The sequence below is a fragment of the Salvelinus namaycush genome, chromosome 6 (genome assembly GCF_016432855.1).
Source record: "Salvelinus namaycush isolate Seneca chromosome 6, SaNama_1.0, whole genome shotgun sequence".
NCBI lineage: Eukaryota > Metazoa > Chordata > Actinopteri > Salmoniformes > Salmonidae > Salvelinus > Salvelinus namaycush.
In genome coordinates this window covers 24,275,195-24,298,766 of record NC_052312.1, presented here as the reverse complement: position 1 = coordinate 24,298,766, position 23,572 = coordinate 24,275,195, and the positions used below count along the sequence as shown (strand labels likewise).

Genomic DNA, 23,572 nt, shown 5'->3' with positions numbered 1-23,572 from the left:
TCTACAGGAGCTTCTACTCCTTCTTGACTAATTGACTAATGCCTGTGAAATGATCAACCACTGTTGACGTACAGTACAGTAGCTCCAGGGCTCCTTCTCTATTCCGTAATGACAATTAAGTGACTAATGCTTGTCAAATCATCAAGCACTGTTGACCTACAGGCCAGTAGCTTTTCTACCTCTTCATTGTTTAACGGGGACTAAAGCTGCTTAATGGCTGTGAAATCATTGTGTTCACGACAGTGAGCTCGGTTTCAACCCCAAGAGGCAAGGGCCTCTTTATACTGCAGATGACTCATTTTTGCAACTGTTGTCTGTTGTAGAAGGTTTCAACACTGCCTCCTGAGTGTACACACTGATACACTCTCATAAACATTCACACGCGCACACGAACTGACCCAGAAAATAAAGGCATGCGCACGCACACTCTGACGGAAGTATATGCGTACACAGTCACTTCACAGTCGCTTTTCTCCTTCTCACACACACTGACAAATAACGAAAAGGCACATGCACACACGTGTACACAGTCTCTCCCCCCCCCCCCCCCCACACACACACTCTGTTATCCTCTCCTTGGCCCAGTGCTGACCATGTGGAGGTGTGATCAGGGAGAATAAAGAGATGTTCTCTTTCTCCTCCAGCTGGTTGCCTTCAGGGCAGGGCCATCTAGCCAGCCTGTTGTCTTACCAGGGTTAGGGTTGATTAGACTACCCGTGACAGGACAGGGTCTGCTAGCCAGTCTGTTGTATTAGGCCTACCCCAGAACAGTGGCCAGCCAATCTACTTGTTAGCATTACGGCCAGCTAGCCACCCTGTTACCCAAGCCAATGGACAACTTGTTAGAATTATGGCCAGCAAGCTAGCCTGTTACCTAGGCCATTGGCCAACGTGTTAGCATTATGAACAGCTAGCAAACGTTTTACCCAGGCCAGCGGCCAACCTGTTAGCATTATGGCCAGCTAGCCAGCCTGTTACCTAGGCCAGTGACCAGCAGGCCTGCTGTTTTATCTAGGGTTGGGGTTAGGCAACCTGCCTGTTGATTAAGCTAGCTACTAGCCAAGCTAGGACAATACCTAGGGAAGCCTGTCTGTCATGAGGGCCAGCTAGAGAGCCTGTTGTGGGACGAAGGGCAGTGGCCAGCCTGCCTGCCTGTCTGTCCTTTGGTGCTCTCAGGTCTGTGTCTGGGTAAATCTCCTAAGATGATAGTACTTAATGCTCAGTCAGAACATTAGGGGTTTGGCAGGGATGGATGAATGGATGAAGGGATGGAGTGGTCGAAAACAAACGAGGGTAAACGAACGCTCAAGTGATCAGAGGCGAGTAGCGTCACTAACGCTAATGCCAACAAATGCTAATTAACCCATAAGACTCTAAGCCCTGTCTAAGACAGGGGGGGGGGGGGGGGGGGGGGTGCTACTAAGCTATATGGTATTGTTTTAAGATGGTCATACCAATGATAATTTTTCTATTTTATTTTGGATTTTATGACCCCTTGAAGCCTATAAGAGATAAATATATACAGTACCAGACAAAACACACCTACTCATTCAAGGGTTTTTCTTTATTTTATTATTTTCTACATTGTATAATAATAGTGAAGACATCAAAACGATGAAATAACAGTGTGCAAAGCTGTCATCAAGGCAAAGGGTGGCTAATTTGAAGAATCTCAAATATAAAATATATTTTGATTTGTTTAACACTGTTTTGCTTACTACATGATTCCATATGTGTTATTTCATAGTTTTGATGTCTTCACTATTATTGCACAATGTAGAAAATAGTGAAAATAAAGAATAACCCTTGAATGAGTCGGTGTGTCCAAACTTTTGACTGGTATATACTGTATATTCACTGCCTTCAGAAATATTCAGACCCCTTGACTTTTTCCACAATTTGTTACGTTACAGCCTTATTCTAAAATGGAATCAATAAAAATCCTCATCAATCTACATACAATACCGCACAATGACAAGCGAAAATAGGTTTGAGCTCAAGTGCATCCTGTTTCCATTGATCATCCTTGAGATGTGTCAACAACTTGATTGGATTCCACCTGTGGTACAATCAATTGATTGGACATGATTTGGAAAGACACACACCTGTCTACATAAGGTCCCACAGTTGACAGTGCATGTCAGAGCAAAAACCAAGCCATGATGTAGAAGGAATTGACCGTACAGCGCCAAGACAGGATTGTATCGAGGCACAGATCTGGGGAAGGGTAAGAAAACACTTATATAGCATTGAAGGTCCCCAAGAACACAGTGGCCTCCATCATTCTTAAATGGAATAAGTTTGGAACCACCAAGACTCTTCCTAGACTTGGCCACCTGGCCAAACTGAGCAATCGGTGGAGAAGGGCCTTGTCAGGGAGGTGACCAAGGACCCGATGGTTACCCTGACAGAGCTCCAGAGTTCCTCTGTGGGGATGGGAGAACCTTTCAGAAGAACAACCATCTCTGCAGCACTCCACCAATCAGGCCTTTATGGTAGAGTGGCCAGATGGAAGCCACTCCTCAGTAAAAGGCACATGACAGCCCTCTTGGAGATTGCCAAAAGGCACCTAAAGGACTCTCAGACCATGAGAAACAATATTCTCTGGTCAGTTGAAACAAAGATTGAACTCTTTTGCCTGAATGCCAAGCGTCTTATCTGGAGGAAACTTGGCACCATCCCTACGGTGAAGCATGGTGGTGGCAGCATCATACTGGGGGGGATGTTTTTCAGTGGCAGGGACTGGGAGACTAGTCAGGATCGAGGGAAAGATGAATGGAGAAAACTACATGAGATCCTTGATGAAAACCTGCCCCAGAGTGCTCAGGACCTCAGACAGGGGCAAAGGTTCACTTTCCAACAAGACAACGACCCTAAGCACTCAGCCGAGAGAACGCAGGAGTGGCTTCGGGACGAGTCTCTGAATGTCCTTCAGTGGCCCAGTCAGAGCCTGGAGTTGAACCTGATCAAACATCTCTGGAGAGACTTGAAAACAGCTATGCAGTGACGCTCCCCATCCAACCTGACAAAGCTTGAGAGGATCTGCAGAGAAGAGTGGGAGAAATTCCCCAAATACAAGTGTGCCTAGCTTGTAGCATCATACCCAAGAAAATGTGAGGCTGTAATCGCTGCCAAAGGTGCTTCAACAAAATACTGAGAAAAGGGTCTGAATATTTATGTAAATATAATACATATACAGTTGAAGTCGGAAGTTTACATACACTTTAGACAAATACATTTAAACTCAGTTTTTCACAATTCCTGACATTTAATCCTAGTAGAAATCCCCTTGTCATAGGTCAGTTAGGATCCCCACTTTATTTTAAGAATGTAAAATGTCAGAATAATAGTAGAGAGAATGATTTATTTCAGCTTTTATTTCTTTCATCACATTCCCAGTGGGTCAGAAGTTTACATACACTCAATTAGTATTTGGTAGCATTGCCTTTAAATTGTTTAACTTGGGTCAAATGTTTCAGGTAGCCTTCCACAAGCTTCCAACAATACAGTTGGTGAATTTTGGCCCATTCCTCCTGACAGAGCTGGTGTAACTGAGCCAGGTTTGTAGGCCTTCTTGCTTGCACACGCTTTTCAGTTCTGCCCACAAATTTTCTATGGGATTGAGGTCAGGGCTTGTGATACATTTATTACATAACTTTTTTCATTATTAAAGTGGATAGAGATGAGTCAGTATGTTGGCAGCAGCCACTCACTGTTAGTGATGGCTGTTTAACAGTCTGATGGCCTTGAGATAGAAGCTGTTTTTCAGTCTCTCGGTCCCCGCTTTGATGCACCTGTACTGACCTCGCCTTCTGGATGATAGCGGGGTGAAAAGGCAGTGGCTTGTGTGGTTGTTGTCCTTGATGATCTTTTTGGCCTTCCTGTGACACCAATTTTGGCCCATTCCTCCTGACAAAGCTGGTGTAACTGAGTCAGGTTTGTAGGCCTCCTTGCTTGCACACGTTTTTTCAGTTCTGCCCACAAATTTTCTATAGGATTGAGGTCAGGGCTTTGTGATGGCCACTTCAATACCTTGACTTTGTTGTCCTTAAGCCATTTTGCCACAACTTTGGAAGTATGCTTGGGGTCATTGTCCATTTGGAAGACCCCTTTGCGACCAAGCTTTAACTTCCTGACTGATGTCTTGAGATGTTGCTTCAATATATCCACATAATTTTCCTCCCTCATGATGCCATCTATTTTGTGAAGTGCACCAGTTCCTCCTGAAGCAAAGCACCCCCACAACAACATGATGCTGCCACCCCCGTGCTTCATGGTTGGGATGGTGTTCTTTGGCTTGCAAGCCTCCCCCTTTTCCCTCCAAACATAACAATGGTCATTATGGCCAAACAGTTTCATCAGACCAGAGGACATTTCTCCAAAAAGCACGGTCTTTGTCCACATGTGCAGTTGCAAACCGTAGTCTGGCTTTTTTTATGGAGCATTGGCTTCTTCCTTGCTAAGCGGCCTTTCAGGTTATGTCGATATAGGACTCGTTTTACTGTGGATATAGACACTTCTGTACCTGTTTCCTCTAGCATCTTCACAAGGTTCTTTGCTGTTGTTCTGGGATTGATTTGCACTTTTCGCACCAAAGTACATTCATCTCTAGGAGACAGAACGCGTTTCCTTCCTGAGCGTTATGGTGGCTGCGTGTTCCCATGGTGTTTATACCTGCGTACTATTGTTAGTACAGATGAACATGGTACCTTCAGGCATTTGGAAATTGCTCCCAAGGATGAACCAGACTTGTGGAGGTCTACAATTTATTTTCTGAGGTCTTGGCTGATTTCTTTAGATTTTCCCATGATGTCAAGCAAAGAGGTACTGAGTTTGAAGGTAGGCCTTGAAATACATCCACAGGTACACCTCCAATTGACTCAAATGATGTCAATTAGCCTATCAGAAGCTTCTAAAGCCATGACATCATTTTCTGGAATTTTTCAAGCTGTTTAAAGGCACAGTCAACTTAGTGTATGTAAACTTCTGACCCACTGGAATTGTGATACAGTGAATTGTAAGTGAAATAATCTGTCTGTAAACAATTGTTGGAAAAATGACCTGTGTCATACTCAAAGTAGATGTCCTAACCAACTTGCCAAAACTATAGTTTGTTAACAAGAAATGTGTGGAGTGGTTGAAAAACAAGTTTTAATGACTTCAACCTAAGAGTATGTAAACTTCGGACTTCAACTGTATATTTATTTATGTTTTATTTAAAAAATATATATATATATTTGCTAACATTTCTAAAAACCAGTTTTGAATTTGTCATTAAGGGTTATTGTGTGTAGATTTATGAAAAAAACAACTAAAATCAAATTTAGAATAAGGCTGTAACATAGCAAAATGTGGAAAAAGTCAAGGGGTCTGAATACTTTTCGAATGCACTGTATTTGATGAAAAATTACTGATATTAGCCCATATAATTGCATTGAATAACAGATTCACTACATGGAACAACAGATAGTCCCCCAGAAAAAATCTAAAGGAAGCTTGTTCTGAAGTATTTATCCAATATATATACATATTTTTTACATGTATTTAAACCCTTATTTTGTCAGTAAACAGTCTCCAAATATACTTCCGTAAATGTTTTTGACTGGTACCGAGGGACATTCAGACGTGAGGCCTGTGGGAGTCTCACCTTTACACAGAGTGGTCATATAAGTGTCTAGCCTAAACTGTTTGGACGCTACAGACAGAAGTTGGAAGATCGGCTATACCGACTTCAGACAAGTCCCAAGACGACTGGTGGGGGTCGTCGAGCAAAACGGAGAACAGCATCGTGTTCGTGAGAGTCTCCTCCTTCCATAATAGTTTGTAGGCCAAACCATTCGGGTGTGTAAAAGCACATTTCACAAAATAAAAGTTTGTGTATACTGTGTTTACGTGTCTGTTTACCCTCCACTACAACCATGGATGGATGGATGCCAGTTGTGCTTGTTCCTTTAAGGCTTCAGCCTCTTATCTGTGAAGGTAGCACAGTGGGTAAAGTGGTATGGGTAGCCTAATCTGGAGCAAATGCATTTAGATGGTTGTTAATCGCAATAACATTAACACTCAGGTGTTTCTGCTAATTGTCTTGTTGTGTACTTTCTATCGTTTATTCATGCTAACTGTATTTGTCGCCTGATGGTAGTCAGAAAGTGTGCAGGATCCTTAAAGAAAATGTATCATGGTATTTTCCTGCCATGGTAGTACAATGAAAACAATACTGTGGTACTATCGTGTTTTTTTGGTTACTACCATGGAAGGAAAATACCATGGTACTGTTGCAAATACCATGGTATTTTCAACCCACGCTAGTGACTAAAACACCATGATAGTACCATAGAATTTTTTAAATTGTACTACCATGGCAAGAAAATACCATGGCATTTGCAGCATTACTATTGTATTTTCCTGCCATTTTAGTGACCAAAATACCATGATAATACCATGGTTTTGTACTAGCAACATGTAGTGATACTAGTGAAACATGAAAGCATGGTAGTTGTTTACAATGTATTCTCATGATGGTCCATGTCCCACAATATTTTGGGTTAAGTGACCAGAAACATAGTAATTTATACTCACATAATGCAATATTGACTTCTCGCTCTGCAATGACAAAGTGTAGGCCTACTTTACCCTACTAAACCCCTTGAGCTCATAATGAAAAACCACAACACACATGGTCTAGTAGTGTAGTGTACCTCTTAAACCTTAGTCCGCTGGTCACTATATAGCTTATTAGCACGCTAGTCGGCTAGCTACATGCTTGCTAATTAGCCAGTAAGCCTATTAACTAGTTAGCCTGTTAGCTACTGTAGCTAGCCACTGGCCTGCAACCAAACAGTGGCATCTGCGGGAGGATTTAGTCAGTTGATGTACCTACATACACGTGTCCACGGCTTTCGTGTACCTTGAACCAGCCTCAAGGAAAGGATAAGAAGAGGAGTAAAGGGAAGAGAGAGAGGGTGGGGGAGAAAGAGAGAAGGAAGGTTTGAGAGACAGGGAGAGGCGGGGTGAGAGAGAAGGGAGGGAGAGGGAGAGGGTGAGAGAGCGAGAGAGAGAATGAAAAAGGGAGACAGAAACCCCATTCCCATCCACAGTTTTTATGTGAGTAATGTCATACAGTATAAAACAAATTCTTGACAGCTGTGACCGAAACAGGAAGTTTCAATACAATTTTAGAAATCCCGACATGTTGGGGTCTTTTTGTGTCGGTAAAATTTAGTATGCGAGAAATGGTGGTGGAGAAGCCTTTATGCGCAAATATTGATATAATAACCAGCATACAGTGGTGGAAAAAGTATCCAATTGTCATACTTGAGTAAAAGTGAAGATACCTTAATACGAAATGACTCAAGTAAAAGTGAGTTACCAAGTAAAACACAACTTGAGTAAAAGTATAAAAGTATTTGGTTTTAAATATACTTAAGTATCAAAAGAAAATGTAATTGCTAAAATGTACTTAAGTATCAAAAGTAAAAGTACAGATCATTTCAAATTCCTTATATTAAGCAAAGCAGATGGCCACATGTTGTAGTTTTTTATTTATTTATTTTCAGAGGCAGTAGGGATGACCAGGGATGTTCTCTTGATGCGTGTGTGAATTAGACAATTTTTCGGTCTTGCTAAGCATTCAAAACGAGTACTTTTGGGTGTCAGGGAAAACGTATGGAGTATAAAGTACATAATTCTCTTTAGGAATGTAGTGAAGTAAAAGTAAAAGTAAAAGTTGTCAAAAATATGAATCGTAAAGTAAATTACTGATTCCCCAAAAAATGACTTAATTAAGTAGTACTTTAAAGTATTTTTACTTAAGTACTTTACACCACTGCCATCATATCGAAGTAAACTTGGAGTCACGCGATGACATGGTGTGTGATCCTCCCATAACGACTTGGGAAAGCATGCAGTTTATTAGGCTACAGATGAAATAAATTATGACAAACTTCACAGGGTGGTGAAAGTGCAGTGATGAGCTTGATGCTCCTTTCCAATAAATGTCGAGGGTCTTATTCTGGTGACATGATGATCGATGCTTGACTGCCGTTTGACAAATAAAAATATTATCTCTCTGATCCATAATAATCTCATCATATAGACTTACCTACCCGCAGAGCCTACCCACATTGTATCTACGATATGTTAGCTAGAGAGCAGGTGCCAAGACCAGAGTAGACACATTTGCTATTAAAGCAGCAGTTTTTGTGACAAAACTATCGGTTGAGTTGAAAATGCAATGGAAACACAATTAACATTGTGCACTATGCCATCACACACTGATTTTCATCCACAACAAGTCAGTTTGGTGGAAACGTCACTGGTGGGAAAATGTACATATTTTATTTATGCTGATTTTTTTTATATTTGCATGAAAACCTGACGCCAATTGGGTGGAAACCTAGCAAGAGAGAGAGAATAGTGGTGGATAGAGAGAGAACGATAGAGGAGAGCGAGGAGGGTTTGAGAGATAGAGAGTTAAAAGAGAGATGAAAAAGAAAGAGGGAGAGAAAGAGAGAGCGTAAAGACGAGAGAGAGAGACGGAGAGAGAGACTGGGAGGGTCAAAACAACAGAGACAGAGACAGAGAAAGAGAGAGGTGTATTTCAGGTTTAAGAGGTATTTCAGTTTCAATCCACCTATCCTTAGAGCTTTACCTCTTGGCACTCTGCCAGTCTCCCATGTCTGACCAGCTTTAGGTCTTAAGGCCTCTTCACAGCAGGAGTGTGTGCGGATGTGTGTGTGTGCTTGTGTGTTTTATATGAATTAATTCATTAACAAAAATTGTTTTGTCAAATTGCCAGTTGGCAACCCATTCCTTACGGGATTAATTGACACATAAACAAACATTACAATTGTAACGGCTGTCGTCTTCCTCCTCGTCAGAGGAGGAGAAGTTTGAAGGATCGGAGGACCAATGCGCAGTGTGGTACGTATCCATATTTATTAGAATACTTTTCAAGAATGAACAAAACAATAAACTGACGAAAACCAATGAAGCTACAGTCCCGAACTAGTGAACACAGAAAAAACAGGAACACACGAACAGGAACAATCACCCACAAAACCCAACAGAAAACAGGCTACCTAAATATGGTTCCCAATCAGAGACAATGACTAACACCTGCCTCTGATTGAGAACCATATCAGGCCAAACAAGAAACCCCACATAAAAACAGAAAACATAGACTGCCCACCCCAACTCACGCCCTGACCACACTAAAACAAAGAAAAACCAAAAGAAATATGGTCAGAACGTGACAACAATGTGATAACACAGTGATAATTATTCCGGTGTTCTGCATAGTGGGCACCGCATAAAGAATGAAAAATAAATAAATACATAATAGTAGAAAAGGTTACCCAAGCAATAATAATTTAAAAAATACAATTAAAATACAGATAAATAAATACATAAAAATGAAATGGAAGGCATTTAACCCTGGTCTGTCACAAAGAGAAGATTCAAGTGAGAGAGATATATTGTAGGCCCACACACAATTTATATACACTGAGTATACAAACATTAAGAACACCTGTTCTTTCCATGACGTAGACTGACAAGGTTAATCCAGGTGAAAGCTATGATCCCTTATTGATGTGACTTGTTAAATCTTCTTCAATCATTGTAAATGAATGGGAGGAGACAGGTTAAAAAATGATTTTTAAGCCTTGAGACAATTGAGACATGGATTGTGTGTGTGTGCCCTTCAGAGGGTGAATGGGCAAGACAAAATATTTAAGTACCTTTGAACGGGATATGGTAGTAGGTGACAGGCACACTGGTTTGTGTCAAGAACTGCAACGCTGCTGGGGTTTTACACTCAACAGTTTCCTATGTGTATCAAGAATGGTCCACCACCCAAAGGATATCCAGCCAACTTAACATAACTGTGGGAAGCATTGGAGTCAACATGGGCCAGCATCCCTGTGGAATGTAGAGTCCATGTCCCGACGAATTGCTGTTCTGAGGCCAAAAGGGGGTGCAACTCAATATTAGGAAGGTGTTCCTAATGTTTGGTATACTCAGTGTACATATGCCTATGTCTGGAGATAAATATTTTTATAATTTATGGTGAACAAAAATATGAATGCAACATGTCAAGTGTTGGTCCCATGTTTCATGAGCTGAAATAAAAGATCCCAGAAATTTTCCAGACGCACAGAAAGCTTATTTCTCTCAAATTTTGTGCACAAATTAGTTTACATCCCTGTTAATAAACATTTCTCCTTTGCCAAGATAATCCATCCACCTGACAGGTGTGGCATATCAATAAGCTGTTTAAACAGCATGATCATTACAAAGGTACACCTTGTGCTGCGGACAATAAGAGATCACTTTAAAATGTGCAGTTTTGTCACACAACGCAATGCCACAATGTCTCAAGTTTTGATGTAGTGTCTAATTGGCATGCTGACAGCAGAAATGTCCACCAGAGATATTGCCAGAGAATTGAATATTCATTTTTCTACCATAAATTGCCAAACATCGTTTAAGAGAATTTGGCAGTACGTCCAACCGGCCTCCCAACCGCAGACCACGTGAAACCACGCCAGCCCAGGACCACCACATCCGGCTTCCTCAACTCATTGGGATTGGCTGGGCCTTGCTCCCCCCTGGCTGTGCTACTGCTCAGTCATGTGAAATCCATAGATTAAGGCTAATTTATTTCAATTGACTGATTTCTTTTTATGAACTGTAACTCAGTAAAATCTTTGAGTTTGTTGCATGTGGCGTTTATATTTTTGTTCACTATAGTTATAGGTCGCCCTTTTTCTTTTATTCCGGGCTTTATCAAAAAATTCAGCAAACGGAAATACACAATGGACAAAAAAAACATGTCTGTCCCTTCATCGCTCAGCCACATAATGCCAGGGTATATCTGATGGGCTTTCTGGAATAAGGACAAGCGTATATTGTGGTAAAAACGGCAATAGAGGATAAAATGAATATCATTCTCTATCTCTCCGAGGTCACAATAGTTACATAGTCTTTCCTCTTCCATTTCACCACAATACCGATCTGTTTCAATAGCAGGGGCAATATCGCTGATCTTACCGGTGCACATAGCGATCTTTCTTTTGCTTTTGGTAGGTTGCACATAATATATCTCTCACACACAAATGCACTCTTAATCAAACAAAAGGTTCTCAATTTGGGATTGTGATTAATCTCCTTCACCCATTTATTTTCATATTGCCATTTCAGTTGTTTTTAATAGCGTGTCTTCCTTAATTTGGTTTTCGTACAAATGTTCACAGTCAGACTGTTGGAAAAGCTCAGGATCCTGGGACTGAACACCTTCCTCTGCAACTGGATTCTGGACTTCCTGACCGGCCTACCCCAGGTGGTGAGAGTAGGCAACAACACCTCCGCCACGCTGACCCTCAACCTCCACACTGGGGCCCCCAGGGGTGTGTGCTCAGCCCCCTCCTGTACTCCCTGTTTACCCACAACTGTGTGGCCACACACAACTCCAACTCCATCATCATGTTTGCTGACGACATGACGGTGGTAGGCCGCAATGGGGAGGGTCAAGAGCTTCAAGTTCCGTGGTGTCCACATCACTGAGGACTTAACATGGTCCTCTCACACCAACAGAGTCGCAAAGAAGGCACACCATTGCCTCTTCTCCCTCAGGAGGCTGAAACTATTTAGCATGGCCCCTAAGATCCTCAAGAATCTTTACAGCTACACCATCGAGAGCATTCTGACTGGTTGTATCACCGACAGGAAGGCCCTACAGAGGGTGGTGCGGACAGGTCAGCGCATCCCTGGTGGTGAGCTCCCAGCCATATGCACATGCTAGGCGGTATCTGAGAAAGACTGACAAATTGTTCTCCATGCTCCCGTCCAGCAGACAATACCGGTGCATCAAAGCTCAGACAAACAGACTCCTAAACAGCTTCCATCCCCTGGCCGTCAGACTGTTAAATGGCTACTGCTCTCCCTCTCCCACAGACTACACACACTGGCTCTATGCTCATCCACAGCTCTCTACCCACTCAAACACACACACCCTCACTGTCACTCTTACTCGCACACACATACTCACATACACAGACTCACATACATCCTCACTCACACACTCATTGCTGACGCCACAAACTTACACCCACACACACACAACCCCTCACAGCTACGCTGCTGATGATCATTGATTCAATTTATTACTACCATTACACTGCTGTTCATTGATTATTGATTTCCATTACCATTATATCTATCTATTTATACTGCTACTGGTCACCATTACCCCTGTTTACATGTACAGTGCTTTCATAAAGTATTCATATGCCTTTATTTTTTCCCACATTTTATTGTGTGACAGCTTGAATTTAAAATGGACTAAATTGAGATTTCTTGTCACCAATCTACACACAATATTCCATAATGTCAAAGGGGAATTTTGTTTGTTGAAATTAAAAAACAAATAATAATGAAAAGCTGAAATATATTGAGTCAATAATTATTCAACCCCTTTGTTATGCCAAGCCTAAATAAGTTCAGGAGTAAAATATGCTTAACAAATCACATAATAAGTTGCATGAACTCATTCTGTGTTCAATAATTGATTTTTGAATGACTACCCCATCTCTATACCCCACACATACAATTATCTGTAAGGTCTCTAATTGAGTAGTGAATTTCAAGCACAGATCTAACCACAAAGAACAGGGAGGTTTATCCAATGCCTTGCAAAGAAGGGAACCGATTGGTAGATGTGTAACAAATATCCCTCTGAATATCCCTTTGAGCATGGTGAAGGCTTTGGATGGTGTATTAATACACCCAGTCACTACAAAGACACAGGCATCCTTCCTAACTCAGTTGCCAGAGAAGAAGAAATATGCTCACCGATTTCACCATGAGGCCAATGGTGATTTTAAAACAGTTACAGAGTTTAATGGTTGTGATATGAGAACGGAGGATGGATCAACAACATTCTAGTTACTCTACAATACTAACCTAAATGACAGAGTGAAAAGAAGGAAGACTGTACAGAATAACAAATATTTCAAAACACGCATCCTGTTTGCAACCAGGAACTTTAGTAGTACTGCAAAAAAATATATGTTTTGTCCTGAATACAAAGTGTAATGTTTGGGGCAAATCCAACACAGCACATCACTGAGTACCATTCTTCATATTTTAAAGCATGGTGACTGCATCATGTAATGGGTATGCTTGTCATTGGCAAGGACTAGGGAGTTTTTCAGGATAAAAAGCAATGGAATATAGCTAAGCACAGGTAAAATCCTAGAAGAAAACCTGCTTCAGTCTTTTTTCTAACACACACTGGGAGACAAATTCACCTTTCAGCAGGACAATAACCTAAAACACAAGGCCAAATCTACACTGGAGTTGCTTGCCAAGATGACATGCAATGTTCCTGAGTGGCCTAGTTGCAGTCATGAGTTAAATCGGCTTGAAAATCTATATCTAGTTTTGAAAATAGCCTTCTAGCAATGATCAACAACCAACTTGATAGAGCTTGAAGAACTTTAAAAAGAGTAATGGGCATATATTGTACAATCCAGGTGTGCAGAGCTCTTAGAGACTTGGCCAAAAGACTCTGTGAGCTGTAATCACTGCCAAAGGTGATTATAACATGTATAAGAGCAGAAACTATACCATGAAGTCCAAGGAACTGGACATAGATCTCTGGGATAGAATTGTGTTGAGGCATATATCTAGGGAAGGGTATAAAACATTGTCTAGAGTGTTGAAAGTTTCCAAGAGCACAGTGATCTCCATCATTGGGAAATTGAAAAAATATAGAACTACCCAGACTCTGCCTAGACCTGGCCATCCGACCAAACTGAGCAACTGGGCAAGGAAGACCTCGGTCAGGGAGGTGAACAAGAACCCAATGACCACTCTGGCAGAACTACAGAGTTCCTTGGCTGAAATGGGAGAAGCTGCCAAATAACAGTCTCTACGGCACTTCACCAATCTGGGCTTTAGGAGAGAGTGGCCAGACATAAGCCACTCGTGAGAAAAAGGCACATGACTGCACGCCTGAAGTTTGCAAAAAGGCACATAAAAGACTCTGAGAGCATAATTCAAAAGATGCTGTGGTCTGATGAGACAAAAATGTAACTCTCTGGCCTGAATGCAAAGCGATATGTATGGAGAAAACCAGGCACAGCTCATCACCTGTCTAACACCATCCCTACCATGAAGCATGGTGGTGGCAGCATCATGCTATGGGGATGCTTTTCAGTGGCAGAGACTTGGAGACTTGTAAGGATAGAGGGAACAATGGATGGAGCCAAATATAGCCAAATCCTTGTTGAGAACCTGCTTCAGAGTGCAAATGACCTTAGACTGGGGCAAAGATTTGCATTCCAACATGACAATGACCAAAGGTATACTGCCAAAGCAACGCTGGAATGGCTTCAGAACAAGAATGTGAAAGTCCTTGAGTGGCCCAGCCAAAGCCCAGGCTTGAATCCCATTGAAAATCTGTGGAAAGAGTTGAAGATTCCTGTTCACTGCCGCTCCCCATCTAAGTTAACCGAGCTTGAGAAAATCTGCAAGGAAGAATGGGAGAAAATCCAGATTGTGCAAAGCAAAAACTCAAAGCTGTAATCGCCGCTAAAGGTGCTTCTACAAAGTACTGACTCATGGGTGTGAATGTGTATGTAAATGAGATATTTAATTTTCAATAAATTTGCAAACATTTCTAAAAACATGTTTTCACTTTGTCATGATGGGGTATTGTGTGTAGATGGGTCATAAATGTCTATTTTGAAGTTTGGAGTTAGGATAAGGGTTAAGGTTAGGGTTAGGGTTAGGGTTAGTAGATAGTTGAAATGCTACTGAAATGAAATATCTGTTCCTCCCTCTTTCCTTCCCTATCTATCCCAATCTCTTTTCCTCCATCCATACCTCTTTTTACCTTTTCCATCATCCCACAGAGACAGCCGCCAAGGCGTTTGGCATCCCTCTTTCGCAGGCGATAGCCAACGACCGGGCATACAAGCAGCGTCAGGATGCTCTGAAGGTTTTTTTTGTTCATCTACTTCATTAGATTCTTTTACTGTGAAGTGTATTAAAAAAAAAATACAGAAAACAACATGTATCCAAATACAAGTGTAAAAACCGCACACTAGAAAATACACTTTTACTTTAGGTCTATTTCCTATAAAGTGTGTTGTGATTGACTATAAAAGCACTTTAAATAAAGTTAGATTTGATTTGCTCTGAAGGAGAGTCGGAGAGACTGCCTTGATCTCGAGGCCAGCGTCCTGAGGTTCCGGGCTGAGAAACAACAGCAGAGCAACGGGAATAAACCCCTCTGTAGCACGTCTTCATCACCCTTCAGCGGTGCTACATCCTCATCATCATCGGCAGCACTGGCGTTGCACAGCAAGCCACTCTCACCCAGGTTCCTGGATAAGAAAGCTAGAGTGCAGAGACGGGTGAGTTGGAGAGCGCAGACACGCACACACACACACACACATACAGACACAGAGACACACACACACATAGAGACAAGTAGATGTAGATGCTTGTCTCTATGTCTGGGCTTTACTCTGGTCTGAAATATGCGGACCTCTCTTCGGCTATCAAAAGAGCAGTCGAACATCCAACAAACATTTGTCAACCATGACTTGTCGACTTCAAACTACGGTTTCAAAGCATGACCACGCTGGCATATCTCCTCCAAGACAATCAAACATTTCTATTGTATGCATTTGGCACTTGAACGTACTAGCCAGCACATACCTCAGCCCTGAGAACTGTGAAATACTGTGACGTAGGTGAAACGGATCCGAACATATCCGTTCAAAAATACATCTTGAGTTGTTTTATTTGAACACGATAACAATATAGCCAACTTCAACAGAAATCTGGGGTGTAGAAGTTCAACGATGACTATCGGTGTTACTCTCTCAGAACCTCGACCCTGGTAATCAACGTTGATATTGGGAAATGAAAAAAAGGTCTGCATTCCAAATGGCTCCGTATCGTGCAAAAGTAGTGCACAATATAGGGAATCTGGTGCCACGGGAGACACACGAACGAAGGGAACATTCAGTTAAATTTGTCTGCCCTCTGTCTGGCTGTCTCTCCATTCACAATCATTCGCACAATCAATTCATTTTCCTGGTATGGAGTCAGACCGTTGTTTGCTGCAGCAGCGCAGTAAAAATATTAGCAGAGCAAAAACGGTGTGCACGTTCGTGCATGCATTTGGGGCGTAGTCCGTGTGTGTGTATTTAAGTTGAGCCCCTGCTGTGTTAATGTCTGTATCGTGCTGCGCTCTAACCTGCGGTCCTGCTGGGTGAGAGCTCAGACACCATCTCTGCTGGTGGCTCCAACACACTGTCATTACTAGCCAGGGTTAGCGGGACCTGATACTGTATTTGTTTTCACTGAGTGTTTGTCTGTAGTCATTCCACGTCAGAACAGAATGAAGGGATGGAGACTAGTGGAAGAAGGCATGTTTGAGATGCACCCATTAATTAGGGCCTGAACCTAACATAAGCAATTTACTGCATGTGCTGCCAAACGTGACAAAGACAATAAGAGACAGCACACATAAATCTGGGACCAGGTTACTCATGCATAACTTGAATTATGTGTAATAAATGATTTATTGATGTTGATGGGAGATTTGTGTGTGATTGTAATTTCTACGTCTAAGAGATAGAGACAAGAAAGTTGAGTTGAATAATAATTTGGTGTTGCGACGCTTTTTACACGTCTTATTCAGATTTACTTGGAAAACTGAAAAAACTTCAAATCAAAACAGAGGAAGGGAAGTAGAGAGGAAACTGCTTTGGATTATTGAGATCATGTCCGCGGGAAGATGTTTTGGGTTGGGGAGGCTTTTTCTCCGCTCTACTGACAAGTATTGTTCTGTGCTCATACTGGAGTAATAAAGACCTAATGCACTAAATAAATCATATAATTAGTCATGAGAAAACTATCCTGAAAAAAACCAGAACATTTTGCCCAAAAATGAAAACTTAAAACTCCATTTATATAATTTCTCTTAAAATAAAATCTACCTCATTATGTTACCCAGGAAAAATGTCATACTCATCCCAAGATTAACTGGATAGTTTTGCAAGAAAGTTTTCACAGCAACTGGCAGAATTTTGTTACATGATCAACTAATGGAAATCTTTTTTGAAAGCCAGGAAAAATATTGTTGAAATCATTTTGCTTTCCCTTTACTTGTACCCCCTTCTCCATCACCCTTCTGTTTATCCTCTCACTCCCTCGTTCTTCTGTTCCTTCACTCCCTCTCCTTCCTTCTCATCCATACTTCCCTAATGTTCCACTCTCCTTCCCTCTGTCTCTCATCTCTTCCCTCTGCTCCTCACTCTCTTCTGTCTCCCTCTCTTCGTTCCTACTATCGTTTCTCTCCTACTCTTTTCTCACCCTTTTTCCCCTCACCTCTGTTTTTCACTCTCCCTTTTAATCAACTCCTAAAGGTTTTGAAACTTGAACTTGAAATGCTTAATCTCTCCCTCCCTCTCCTCCTGCCTTCCCCTTCTCCCTCCGACAGGGTGGCCTGTCAGTGGACTCCATCTCAGATCTTGTCGAGAGTCAGTCCCGCCTGTTGGAGGCGCTGCAGCTGTCCCACCCTGCAGAGCTGGAGCTGAAGAAGACTGCAGCAGGTGCCGGGGGGCGGACCCAGACCAAGTTGAGCCTCAACCCCATCTATAGACAGGTTCCCCGTGTGTTGGAGAGGTGCTGCTGCCACATAGAGAGACACGGTGAGACACAGAGGTCTGCTGATGTGACTATGTTAGCCCATCTAGCTAAAGCTTAGGCATTAGCTCAGGGGAACCAACGTAAATCTTCCGGTCTCAAGCAAGGTCACTCACCATGCGAGTGTGGTTCATTGAACCATCTCTCTGACAATTATAAAGTGTAAAATATATGGGATAGAATATTGAGAGATCTTGCTCTTTCACAATAATCTGAAGTGGCATTCTCTCCTTCTCCACAGGTCTACAAACTGTGGGGATCTTTCGTGTTGGGAGCTCCAAAAAGAGAGTTCGGCAGGTGAGTCTTTTTGCTCTCCACGCATAAATGTTCATGTTTTCAACATTACAATTAGCTCTCCCCTGGTTTAGACCTATTTACTAGCCAGTGTGTCGATGTACATTTGCTCTCCATATTACACAAACGTTAGCCCAACTACAGCAGAATTGTGCATTACCTTCATTTCATACAGTAGTCATTTATCCCTACTCGGTAGTACTAGCCAGTGTGTTGATGTTGTGGCAGGTGTACTTCTCTTCAGCTGTGTACTTTGTACTCAGGGCCGTTGATCCCTGTCATTTCCTGTTTAAAAAGAAATGCGTCACATGGGAAACTGACCTTATACTGTGTGTGTGGCCGGTGCATGTGAACTTATTTGTGTATGTGTCTGGTTTTGATGTGTGTGTGTGTGTGTGTGTGTGTGTGTGTGTGTGTGTGTGTGTGTGTGTGTGTGTGTGTGTGTGTGTGTGTGTGTGTGTGTGTGTGTGTGTGTGTGTTGACTCTCACATGGGTGCTGCCTCGAACTGTGCGTTCTTGTGTGTGTATCTGTTGCCACTGCCTTTTAAGTGTGTGTGTGTGTGTGTGAGTGCGTGCGTGTGTGTTCTGATATGGTGCTGATGTGTGTTTGCCCCACCTAGCTGCGTGAGGACTTTGACATAGGGACAGACGTGTGTTTGGATGAGGAGCACAGTGTCCACGATGTAGCGGCATTACTGAAGGAGTTCCTCAGAGACATGCCCGACCCTCTACTGCCAAGAGAGCTCTACGCTGCCTTCCTACACGCCAACCGTAAGGCGCACGCGCACAGTAACCCATACGACACACACTAGCCATACGAATGCAACCGTTATCATTTTCTACTGGTAAATTCACACGGTGCTCAACAAGGTCTCTTCTCTCTCTCTCTCTCCTCTCAGTTCTGCGAGGGACAGACCAGCTCCTGTACCTCCAGCAGCTGCTCTACCTGTTACCCCCCTGTAACTGTGATACCCTGCTCCGCCTCCTCACCCTGTTACACACCGTACAGAGCCACGCACAGGACACCACAGGACCACAGCACCAGGAGGTTAGTCCCAATGTGGGGTGAGGGGGAAGTGGGGGTCCGTGTTTGTGTGTCATGGAACTGTCTATCATTCTGTTCATCTGTCCATATTTTTTTCTGTCAGTTTGTCTGTTTCATCTGTCCGTCATCAACACGTTACCTTCTCTCTCAAGAGGAGAGCACATAATAGATTTTGGGTTTTCTTAACCCTCTCTCTCTCCTGTTTCGGTTTCTCTGTCTCACCGGACCCTTTCTATATTATATACCGTCTCCTAACGCCTCTCTCTTTCTGTAGCTCTACACTAACTAGCCTAGCCTACACAGTAGGTAGACCTAATATGCGGTCTTTCCCCTAACCTCTCTCTCTCTATCGCTCTCTCCTTCTCTTTCCCCATCTCATCCCTCTCTTTACCTGCAGTTCCCCGGCAATAAGATGACAGCAACCAACCTGGCGGTGATCTTTGGTCCCAACCTGCTGCAGGGGGAGAGGGGCGGAGGGGACAGGGAGATGAGTCCCCACGCCATGGGCATTGAGGACAGCACTGCCATCATCAACGTCACCCTTCACCTTATACAGAACTACAGGCGACTGTTCACGGTAGTTGGAGTGTGTGGGTCGGGAGGGGGGGGGATTTCATTTTTTTTAATTTTTATGTACGGATAGCCAGGAGCACACTCCAACATATTTCACAAACGAAGCATTTGTGTTTAGTGAGTCCGCCAGATCAGAGGAAGTAGGGGTGACCAGGGATGTTCCCTTGATAAGTGTGTGAATTGGACCATTTTCCTGTCCTGCTAAGCATTCGAAATGTAACGAGTACTTTTGAGTGTCAGGGAAAATGTATGGAGTAAAAAGTACATTATTTTCTTTAGGAATGTAGTGGAGTAAAGGTTGTCCAAAAATATAAATAGCAAAGTACAGATACCACAAAACAATCGACTTAAGTAGCACTTTAAAGTACTTTACACCACTGTGCGTGTTAGCATGCGCGAGCGTGTGTGTGTCACCCTCCTGTCCTCCTCTCCCCAGGTGTCAGCAGAGCTCCAGCAGGAGGTGCTGATGAGTCTCATCCAGACAGATCCTGACATCATCGACTATCTCCTCCGCAGGAAACTCAGGTAGGTGTACACTTCAGGGCCCATATTTACATACAGTCTCGGAGTAGGTCCCCCCCTGTCCATATATTCTTATTTACTATGATCTAAAAGGCTAAACTGATTCTGGATCAGCACTTCAGTTGTCTCTGAGTCTTAGTGTTGTGTGTTTATTGAGTGTGTTTCAATATCTCTATTTGTGGCGCTGCAAGACTTTTTGCAACGTGGATAACAAAGTACTCTAATCTCTACTCCCTCTGCTTGCTCTCCTTCCCCTTTTTTTCTCTCTCTCTCGTTCCTCTCCTTTCTTTCCCCTACTCTCCTCCTCCCACAGTGGCAGTCACCTGACGGTGGAGACGGTAGACACAGCTGGGAGTCGGCGGGACACGGGGGCATCTCTGGACTCTGTAGGGGCGTCTAGTGGTAGCCTGTCACCCCTGGAGCCCCCCTCGCCCCTCTTCAACCCCGACGAGCCCGGGGACAGCAGGCTGACCACAGAGGTGTTCCTCAACCTCGACATCCTCCAACGCCACCATAACAACAAGAAACGTAAGTCATCGAGTTTAGGTTTAAGATCAGGTTAAGGTTAAGGTTCAGGTTTGATTAGGTTTAAACAGCGTCCTGGATGTCTTCTGACACCACCACAACAGGAAAAGGAAGTTACTTATTCTTACAGGGTCCCACTTATTTTATTACACCCATAGCAGGTAGACACAACCACAACAGGAAAGTTAAGTCACACATACGGTATATAAAGGGGTTGGATTTCAGTTACAATACCATCAGCAGGTATACTACACTGAACAAAAATATAAACGCAACATGTAAAGTGTTGGTCCCATGTTTCGTGAGCTGGAATGAAAGATCCCAGAAATGTTCCATACGCACGAAAAGCTTATTTCTCTTAGATTTTGTGCACACAATTGTTTACATCCCTGTTAGTGAGCATTTCTCCTTTGCCAAGATAATCCATCCACCTGATAGGTGTGGCATATCAAGAAGCTGATTAAACAGCACGTTCATTACACAGGTGCACCTTGTGCTGGGGGACAATAAAATGCAACTCTAAAATGTGCAGTTTTGTCACACAACACAATGCCACAGATGTCTCAAGTTTTGAGGAAGTGTGCAATTGGCATGCTGACTGCAGGAATGTCCACCAGAGCTGTTGCCAGAGAATTTAATGTTAACTTCCATAAGTTGCCTCCAACGTCATTTTAGAGAATTTGGCAGTACAAATTTGGTCTCACAACTACAGACCTTGTGTAACCACGCCAGCCCAGGTCCGCAACATCCGGCTTCTTCACCTGCGGGATCGTCTGAGACCAGCCACACGGACAGCTGATGAAACTATGAGTTTGCACAACCGAAGAATTTCTGCACAAACTTTCAGAAACCGTCTCAGGGAAGCTCATCTGCGTGCTTGTCGTTCTCACCAGGGTTTTGACCTGACAGCAGTTTGGCATTGTAACCAACTTTAGTGGGCAAATGATCACCATCAATGGCCACTGGCACGCTGGAGAAGTGTGCTCTTCACGCTCGAGAAGAATCCCGGTTTCAACTGTACTGGGCAGACGGCATGTATGGCGTCATGTGGGCAAGCGGTGGGGTTATGGTATGGGCAGGCATAAGCTACGGATAACGAACACAATTGGATTTTATCGATGGCAATTTGAACGCACAATGATACGTGACGAGATTCTGGGGCCCATTGTCGTGCCATTCATCCGCCGACATCACCCCCATGTTTCAGCATAATAATGCATGGCCCCATGTCGCAAGGATCTGTACACAATTCCTGGAAGCTGAAAATGTCCCAGTTCTTCCATGGCCTGCATACTCACCAGACATGTCACCCATTGAGCATGTTTGGGATGCTCTGGATCTACGTGTACGAGAGCGTGTTCTGTTTCCCTTCATTATCCAGCAACTTCGCACAGCTGTTAAAGAGGAGTGGGACAACATTCCACAGGCCACAATCAACAGCCTGATTAAGTCTCTGCGAGGGAGATGTGTTGCGCTGCTTGAGACATGGTGGTCACACCAGATACCGACTGGTTTTCTGATCCATGGCCCTACCTTTTATGTTGTTGTTGGTATCTGTGACCAACAGATGTATGTCTGTATTCCCAGTCGTGAAATCCATCAGCATCTAATGAATTTACTTCAATTGACTGATTTCATATGAACTGTAACTCAGTAAAATCGTTGAAATTGTTGCATGTTGCATTTATATTTTTGTTCAGTGTACTTAGCGGGACAGGAGTCATCGATATTTATGGGGTCACTACACCTTTATGAGCTCTGTTGGTATGCAACATCCAGCTAGGGTTAAAGTTAGGGTTATGGTTGAGCTGAGGTGAGGCATATTTACTTAACATCGACTAATTTGCATATTCTAATAAAATATATATATATATTTTTTAAATATTTCTGTACATTCAACTGTTAAAAGTTGATTGTGATATGATTATGATTTTAAAAAATTATGTGGGGGGGTGGGCCTTAACAGAATAATAAGATCAGTATAGTAAGAGCGTGATAACATTGTAATAACAAAGTAACATTCTAATAATACAATGTCGCTGGTTTTGGAGAATTCAAGCACTGTTAAGGACAACAAACCCAATCAACAAAACAAACCAAAGCCAAGTTGGCCAAGCGGTATCAACGATGGCATCAAACCATCCCCAAGCAAGAAGGGCGCGAGTTGGGAGAGGTTTACAGATATGGATGTTGACTTGTTGAAATCCATCAATGAAATGCTTGCCAAACTTGATATATTGGATATACTACGAGAGGACATCAATGCATTATGTGCCAGTCTAGAATTCAGCCAATGTCAGATTGATCTAAGGAAGGAGAACACGGTGCTGAAAGGTACTGTGGACTCTATTCATGGCAAGGTGGAGGTGGTGCAAAGGGGGAACAAACAACTTAAAGAAACCTTGCTTGATGTACAGTGTCGATCAATGCGGGACAATCTCATCTTTTCAGGGAGACCGGAGAATGACAACAGCAGATGCTGTGAGGACACTGTCCGAGACTTTATGTTAACTCAACTGAAACTGCCCACAGATGTCGTGCATAATGTCACTTTCTCCAGAGTCCTTAGAATGTCCACTTTCTCCAGAGTCCTCTCCAGAGTCCTTAAAATGTCCACTTTCTCCAGAGTCCTCTCCAGAGTCCTTAGCCTTTTCCCAGAGGCCTCTGGGAAAAGGCCACAGGCTATTATTTCAGGTTTTGAAAATTTTAAGGAAATGGCAAAGAGCAGCGGCAGAGAACTCAGAAAGACTGATTTTGGAATGAATGATCACTTCCCCCCCGGAGATAAATGAAAAGAGAAAAAAACTGTATCCCATCATGAAAGAAAAGCGTTGCCTGAACCAATGCGTTTCCTTGGTGATGGATAAACTTTACATCAATGGGAAA

The 23,572-nt window shown here is 42.9% G+C and overlaps 1 protein-coding gene across 2 annotated transcripts in view; it reads left to right on the top strand.

Moving 5' to 3' along the window:
• Positions 1-23,572, top strand: part of arhgap36 (Rho GTPase activating protein 36) — a 93,564-nt gene that overhangs the window by 65,348 nt on the left and 4,644 nt on the right. For both annotated transcript variants that reach the window (XM_038996255.1, XM_038996254.1), the window contains exons 4-12: positions 14,919-15,004; positions 15,210-15,422; positions 17,522-17,732; positions 17,969-18,024; positions 18,642-18,792; positions 18,921-19,069; positions 19,464-19,643; positions 20,076-20,164; positions 20,475-20,689. In XM_038996255.1, the coding sequence (XP_038852183.1) occupies positions 14,919-15,004; positions 15,210-15,422; positions 17,522-17,732; positions 17,969-18,024; positions 18,642-18,792; positions 18,921-19,069; positions 19,464-19,643; positions 20,076-20,164; positions 20,475-20,689 (1,350 nt within the window). The remainder of the gene's footprint in view (positions 1-14,918; positions 15,005-15,209; positions 15,423-17,521; positions 17,733-17,968; positions 18,025-18,641; positions 18,793-18,920; positions 19,070-19,463; positions 19,644-20,075; positions 20,165-20,474; positions 20,690-23,572) is intronic.